The sequence below is a fragment of the Apteryx rowi genome, unplaced genomic scaffold (genome assembly GCF_003343035.1).
Source record: "Apteryx rowi isolate R43461 unplaced genomic scaffold, aptRow1 scaffold_73, whole genome shotgun sequence".
Lineage (NCBI taxonomy): Eukaryota > Metazoa > Chordata > Aves > Apterygiformes > Apterygidae > Apteryx > Apteryx rowi.
The window spans coordinates 514,905-522,870 of NW_020451016.1; the positions used below are offsets into that span (position 1 = coordinate 514,905).

At 42.9% G+C, this 7,966-nt stretch overlaps 1 protein-coding gene across 10 annotated transcripts in view; it reads right to left on the minus strand.

Annotated features, from left to right (window-relative positions):
- Positions 1-1,154: 1,154 nt before the first annotated feature.
- The window catches only part of PAX6 (paired box 6), a 19,167-nt gene continuing 12,355 nt past the window's right edge, over positions 1,155-7,966 (minus strand). For 5 of the 10 annotated variants that reach the window (XM_026087705.1, XM_026087714.1, XM_026087710.1 and 2 more), the window contains 6 exons: positions 6,313-6,471; positions 5,339-5,421; positions 4,904-5,054; positions 4,666-4,781; positions 2,434-2,584; positions 1,155-1,564 (listed from right to left, as the gene is read on the minus strand). In XM_026087705.1, coding sequence (XP_025943490.1) covers positions 1,479-1,564; positions 2,434-2,584; positions 4,666-4,781; positions 4,904-5,054; positions 5,339-5,421; positions 6,313-6,471 — 746 coding nt within the window. In that variant the 3' untranslated portion in view covers positions 1,155-1,478. The remainder of the gene's footprint in view (positions 1,565-2,433; positions 2,585-4,665; positions 4,782-4,903; positions 5,055-5,338; positions 5,422-6,312; positions 6,472-7,966) is intronic. The other 5 variants (XM_026087715.1, XM_026087711.1, XM_026087713.1 and 2 more) reach the window with 1 other exon arrangement.

Here is a 7,966-nt window from a genome sequence, read left to right on the forward strand (position 1 = left end):
AACAACACAGCTGGTCTGGTTTTTTGACACCCTAATAAAAACAATTTTTTAAAGTAAGGAATGTGTACTTGTGTGTGTATGTGTCTGTATGTACTTTATATATAAATACTGCAGACAGACACACAGACACGCACACGCGCGCGCACGCACGTTGCGTCTCCACGTTTGCTATCCCACTGCCTGGCATAATTCAAACTCCCCACTGAAAACTCTGCTCGAGCCGGGAGTTCATGCAGAACGTCCCCAGAAAACCTGGCTCAATAAACAGCCTCCTCCTGGCCTCAAACTGCAGTTAGGTAAGGGAAACCTATCTTCTTTTTCTTAGCCCAAATTACAGGCTGATTGAAGTGCTAAAAGTCTATAAAAATGTTTTCTGAGAACCCTCCTTATTGAAAACTGAAAATAAATTCAAAATAAAGCTTAGTAAGATTAACCTAATACAATAACAAAAGTTGCAACACCACACTATAAGGTTAAAAAGAAAATAGTATAATAAAGGAAATACAAAGGCTTTGGCATGGTTTTTACAATCAACAATGGCTAATTTTGATATGTAGTTGTGAACAACTTCAGAACACTTAAGTTTAAAACTCTTGCAAGCACTTTTAATTGATTAGGAATGAATTCTAGATGCACAAAAATGATTGGACTGTGAACAGCAGTACAACTATATCTAAGAACAATTAACTTTTGCCGACCAAAAAAGAAATGTATGATGCATGAAAATGTGTATAAAACATCTATAGAATATTCTTGTCAAATATAAATGAAATTAACTTTATTATAGAAATCATTCTGGGAGATTTCTAGGGAAGACAAATACTTACATTTCGACATAAAACAAATTGGATTATATCGAAGACACAATCTACCTTTTATCTATCAAACTCTTTTCTTCATCGAAGTTCTCTCTTAACCCTTGTTTGCACATAGCTTCATCCGTTAACAACCTTTGGAAATACCAACAGATATTTTTCTTACATAAATCTAGTGCGTATTGTTCCAGGTTTAATTATATGCAATGGAATGATACAAACTTGGAACATCAATCCATAATCTATGAACAGATCGGTAGAAGTATTCGATATATCTTGATAAAACTCTTAAATTCGTGGCAAAGCTTGTTGATCATGGCTTCTTTTTTTTTTTCTTTCTTTTTTTTTTAAACAACTTCATGACCAACACAGATCAAACATCCATCCAGTCTACATTGTTCTTTGTTTTCATTATAACATACAAATGCCCATTTACAAATAATACACCAAAATGAATAAAAGTTTGGATACCAAAATGAAGATTTGTTCCAACTGATATAATGCCTTCAGTGTACAAAGGTCCATGTTAAAGTCTTTTCCATGTGTTACAGCATAGGGCACAGTTGCAGTACAGAAGTACTCTGAGAGCCATTCTTCCTTTATAAAATACTGCTGAACATCCAACTGTTGTCCATATAGTCATTTACAGAATTAACACATGTTTTACTGTAATCTTGGCCAGTATTGAGACATGTCAGGTTCACTGCCAGGAACTTGAACTGGAACTGACACTCCAGGGGAAATGAGACCTGAAAATTGAGTGGGAAAATGGATATTTTAGTTTTTCTATACATAGCACAATTTGTGCTTTGCACTTTCACAGAGTTGTGCTTGTATCCTGGTAAGTATTGAATCTCGCCATCTACCAGCTTGCAGAATCCGGGGGGAGGGGAGTATATTTTAAAAATCTGTGCACATCTAACTGATTTGTTGTTATAAATAAACTGTCGTGCTTTGAGATAAATGGCAGAGCCTCAGCTCATTTATATCAGTTGGGAATTCAGCCCAAAATACACCAGACATTTCTGTTTTTTCTTAAATGTGTTTAGCCTGCCCCTGTTTGCATTCACGCTTACCCTTTTTCACCCTATCTTGCCTTATTAAGCAYAGATTAAAATTTCTACAGATTATTTGCCTTTTAGATAACTTCAGATCTTTAGCAAAAAATAGCCTCTTGACATAGACACTGTAAACACGTGTTCAGTCCTGCAGTTTCACATACACTTATCTTCGTGGGTGTGAGTAACTGCGCTGAAATTCAGCATTCAAACACTATGCCTTAACAGCAGCAGAATTTAATTATACACTTAAGATTTTGCAGGATTGGGGCCTCACTGAGAAGCTTTTCACTGTACCAGTGTTAGAATACTATCTCCGTTAAGCAGTCGTCTTTCATCTGTCCCTTCAGCGGCAGCTTAAAAATCAGACTATCTGCACTAACCTGCAAGGTTATACCTTCTGTCTTCAGCCCTGTTCCACAGCTACCAGACCCAATAATAACAGGATTGGGCCTTCTGGGAGAGACACCGCTCCCAACAAGGGAACACATGAAAAACCAGCTGGCACGAGCCACCAAAGCACCCTAGCAGAAGAAGGGGAGGTGTGACGGGCCACTCACCTGTGGAAGTGGTGCCAGAGGTGCCCATCGGCTGGCTGTTCATGTGTGTCTGCATGTGCGGAGGTGTGTAGGTGTCATAGCTCCGGCCGTTCACGGATGGGCTGGTGGGCAGCATGCAAGAGTAGGAGGAGGTCTGACTGGGTACGGGGGGCTAGGGGAGCAAAGCACAAAGCAGCGTTACGTGTCTGCGCAGCTAAACGTGACATTAAGCTCTTCTGGCTGTGCCTGCCGGCCCTTGGGAGCAGCACAGGGCATCGTTTCCTCTGCATGAGCACAGAGGAGCCACATTTTCAAACCTGGGTGCCTAAATCTTAATCCCTATTTAGGGATTCAGAGAAGCTTTTTGGAGGTTCTCAGGCCGCAGAATTGGTGTTGATAGTCACTGGCACATCCTCAGATACACTTGGAGAGCAGATCATTACATCTAGATGCCTAAATAGGGTGTTGGATATTGAACTTAAGGAATCTAAGTCTGAACACTAGCCATGTTTGTATTTATGTAGAGGGAAAGAGGTCTCATGCTCTTTGCAGCCACAGTAGGGCTAGGGCCTCATCTCCCATTTCATGGTGTAACTCAGCAAATAATTCCTGGGGCACACGGCATGGAGCCTGGCTACGTGGCATTAGCCATACGAGTGCTTGTACTTATGCATGTTGCACATTTACACGCACACACACACGTGTATTCATCTATACAATAATATAACATGTGCATTGAGCTATATAATAAGTTTGCAGTCACCCCGAACTTATGCCAACAGTCTCCTGTACTGCCCGAGGCCAGTCATCTCCATCTACCTTGGCGGCAGGGCTGTGCGGGGAGCTGCTTCCCCGGGGTCCTGGGAGGAGTCAGGGCCCCAGGGCCACTGCAGCACAGCGCTGCGAACCTGTGAGATGGGGCAGGAGAGTGGGGAGCGGGAGCAGGCTGAGCAGTCCTGCTTCGAGAGCACGAACCCCGACAAGTCGGCACCTATTGCCTCCGCCTGCACGTCCCTGACAYGCACTGTCTGCAAAAGCACTGACAGCCTCCCTCACCGAATACGCAAACCAGGGCCATCTGCACAAACGGGCTCCAGGAGAACCCGTAACACGCTGCGTTTCTGCCGAGAAACACTGACGATTCAATTGCCAAAGCTCGCACTTCTAAATTACGTGGCCGTCATGCGGCCATGACSACGTCGGCAGGAATTTCCAGAGCGGCTCGCACGTGCCAGGTCCCTGCCCAGGTGCCTGACATTGCTCTGCCAGCGCAATAAACACCCCGACCAAGGAGAAGCGATGAATCAGGGGCCTTCTGCTTCCCAGGAGCCCCTCTGCCAGCAGCCTTTGATCTTTTGTCATCTGCTCTCAGCCTTCGGCGAACTGCACTCCTGGCCTCACATATCACGAAATAACAACTTCGCCAATGTAATTTCTTTCCATGAACTTGAGAGACTCTAACTTTATTTGGTTAATTTTGGTTCAGCAATTAGTAACATAGTAATTGCCACAGTGAAGGAGTCACACTCGGTCTAATCTGCTCGCCTGTCTCCAGCAGTGGTCAATGCTGTGTGCCTCAGACAAAGCTGTAAAACTCCCGTAATTGGCCAGCACCTTCCTAGGCCAACCCCACCATTAAAAAAGGAGGAATTTTGCATCTGAAAGGTCTATAGAAACAGACCCCAAAGGAATAGATTTCTTCCTAACCCAGCTGGTGATCAGCTAATGCTTTCAGGCATGAGGATTGACAGCTCTTGCAATTCTGGCTTAGCTAGCATAACCACTGATGCTAATCACATCCTTCCCTTTCTCAGGTGTTCCTAATGTGCCTCCGCCACATTACCTAAGCAGAAAAGATCTAATCCTTCCAGCATTTTATTAAGTCTGTAATTTCAACAATACCGCAACAGTGAGTTCCATAGGTTAACTGTAATTTTCTGAAAAAGGTATTTTCATGCTGAATTAGTTGCCTTTTAATTTTGAGGACCTTTTCCTTTTAAAAATGCTGGAAAAGGACTTGTCAGAGTGCCAGTACCTAGTGCCACCCTTTCCCTTGTGATTCTTCCCTGACCGAAAGAGGGCAGCTCTTCTCAAAAGCAGGGGAGCCTTTGGTGCCCAGCTCCAGCAGCGCGTGTCGCATTTGCGGCCCCCCTGCTTCGTGGGCAGGAGCAGGCCCTGCGGCCCTCATGCACCCAGAGACACCGCCCTGGCTTTGGACCTGTATCTTTTTTGCGCCGGCAGCATGTCACTTACTTGCATAGGCAGGTTGTTAGCCATCGTGAAACTAGGCATGGGCGGCAGAGCACTGTACGTGTTTGTGAGTGCCGTGTCTGTTCTGCCCAACATGGAACCTGATGTGAAAGAGGAAACTATAATAGAATAGACAGATAGACGAGCGCATTAGTTTAACCACAATTAAAAACGACAATAGAGTCTCAGAGTCTAATTTTCCCAAGAGGATGAATTAATAGGAGCAGATTTGCCATATTACCGGGGGTGGTTGGTTGCGGAATAGGTTGGTAAACACTCGTGCTGAAACTACTGCTGATGGGAATGTGGCTGGGAGTGTTGCTCGCTTGTCTTCGCTGATTCCTCAGTTTCTCTTCCCTTCGCCACTTGGCCCGTCTGTTAGAAAACCACACCTGAAAATACAAGATTTTAAAGACGTAAATGACCTAACGAAGACCAGAGGCATATGGTCCCCCCCATATAACACAAGGCAGCGCTGGGACAAAGCTATCTCGCAATGGAGCAAAGCAGCATGCTAATGCAGACCACATCTGCTGTTATTTTCCGGAAGGAAAAGGTAGACAAATATCCGACCRTAAATAGTGGCTTCCCTGTACTTTGAAAAGCCAGTAATAAAAACATTATAATAGTAATAGTAAAAATAATAGTAGTAATAATTACACAGCAGCTTCGGTACCTGTATTCTTGCTTCAGGCAGGTCTATTTTAGCAGCTAGTCTCTCTCTTGCAAACACATCGGGATAGTGGGTTCTCTCAAATTCTGCCAAGGGAAATATTATTGTATTAGTTATAAAGAATTAGAGCGGCTGACTGTAAAGTCACAATCATTTTTACACTACCTATGCTCTCAGTTCTGATAAGAAACATTGCTGTGAAAAAAAAAGTTGAACTTTCTCCACATGTATGTTAGAAACAGTGACACCTTGCCTGCTAGGGAATATCACTAAGAGCATTTGCAGGATTGGGTCCAGCACTAGCATCTTTCAGGAAAGGCTGAGACAGAATAATTGGGCTTCTGCCTCCGCTTTGGGGGTGCCCGATGCAGCTCTGACCCTGCCACCACAAAGTGAAATGGCACATAACTGATTAAGAGCAGAAGATGGGACCAAAGACCTGTCCTGGCTCAAAGAGAAGGTGCGTCCAGGCCAAATCAGGGAAAAGGGYATCTGCCACTGTCAGCAGCAGCCCCGGGACAGGGAATTAGCACGAGGGCGAGCAGGGAGCAAGCACTGCCAGCGCACGATGGCTGAGGCCGTGCTGCCCTCGCTTCCCGGCACGCAGAAACACGGCCCCGAGCTGCCAGCGGAGCCCGAGCCCCCAAGCTCGCGTTTACCCCCACGCCCAGGGTGGGAATGAGTTTGCAGAGAGGAAAAAGAGAGGCGTCAGGATGTAACTCTGATTTTTCAGTATAACATATCCTAAATACATTCCCTTTGAACATCTTTTTATAGCTTTTCAGTACATACTACAGCCAACAATAAAAGTCTGCAGTGTGAGGAATAAAATAAAATGGAGGGAGCCACAGACTTAAAATATAYACATACATAAATATATATATATAAAGCGCATGAATGCCATGCTTCTGTTTTGCCCTTAATATAGCACATTTTGCTTTTCTCTGCTACTTTAGTCATACGGAAATGTCACTCACCTTTCTCAAGGGCTTCGATTTGCTCTTGGGTAAAGGATGTCCTATTTCTCTGCAGCTTTCTTTTCAGCTGAAGTCTCATTTGGGCCTCGTCTGAATCTTCTCCATTAGAGCTGATGGAGTTAGTGTTTTCCCCTCCTCCCTCCTGTTGCGGGCAGCCATCTGCAGAAATAAGAGTAGGAAACTGAAATGCAGTTTTAAGACTCCTATCAAAGAAATAATGCAATTGTAAACAAGTTCAGCCATGTTTGCTGACGCCCTTTCTTAAAAAAGGTCTCGATTATCAAAGTAATATTGCACTAATGACATAGGTAACATGGAAACATTTCATTTTCCAGTGTTACCGTAAACATTAGAGATGAAGAATTACAATCATATGGTCTTAATTTCATTTTATTTTCCCTCTAAAATAAAACCTGCATAAAAATACTTTCCACTCAAAGTGATTCTTTATAAGGATCGTTACTAAAGTGCCATGGCAGTCTGCTCTGGCTGCTGAATTTATTTACCTATTGCTATATTTAAAATAGTGATGTTCAGTATTTCAGATTATCTATAATCAGTAATTCCTATCTAATCAATTAGATGTTGATAGGTTTGCAGAAAATGCTATTAAGAAACCAAACCAAGCTTGTAATCTTTTTAAAAAAATATTTATCCAGTTTTTATTTGAATTCTGCACAGTCAATTTCATTTTAAAGGTTGTGAATTTAGAAGTGCCTGCATTGTTCTGCAGTTTTATTCAACTATTGTATGAGTGTGCATTGCCTTGACACCTATTACTGAGCACAGCTGTAATTATATCATCACCAAGAACAGGCTATAATTGCTGAAAATGGAATTTTATATTTAGATAAAAGGACTGTCCATTCTTTGTAATGTGTTGCACCAGAGAAAAGTAAGATTTCTTTTAAAATTTTAACATGTAATTTTAAAAGAAATAGTAGCGAGTTCACTAACTAGCTAAATATGCTATTCTGCAGCTGAACGTTTGGCATATCATTTAAGTGGTACATTTTTAATTAGGGCATTTCCACCACTTTTAATGTAATTTCTATCATTAAACAGGGGAAAGTTTTATTGTGTTCTCGTTTCTGTTGGACGTAAAGATGTGTACTCGGTCTGGCTGTCTTTCAAAGTAGCTGCAGACACCTAAGCCGGTTTGCGACAGAAACGGACGTTTCTGCTGAGGCAGAAAAGTCGTTGTCCCTAAATTAGCTCTCCCTCTCTTTTCAAAGCATATTTTTCGAGGCGTTTTGATGTCGCATAAAGGGGAGAGGGAATAAGGGCCGCATGGGCTACTTATGCTAATTTGCTTTAAAAGTTACGCTAAAAATAAATAGCAACACTCCCGTTACATCCTTTAAATATTGTGGGAAATCAACTTTGAAGTAATATCATTTATAATCGGCTAACAATAGGCCCAGTCTTCAAAGCGTCGGGAGAATTGTGACAGAATCTGGTAGGATCCTTTCAAACACTTTGAAATGTTTTAAAACCCCAACTTTCTCCCCCATTTAAGCAGTCGGATTCATCTACAGTGGTCACCATATGGGCGTCCGCGGATCTATTGAGATGACCACCAACACTTGAATAGCGCGGGGCTGCTTTTCAGCGGGACACAATGCCGCCGAGCCGGGGGGACCGCGCCGCGCCG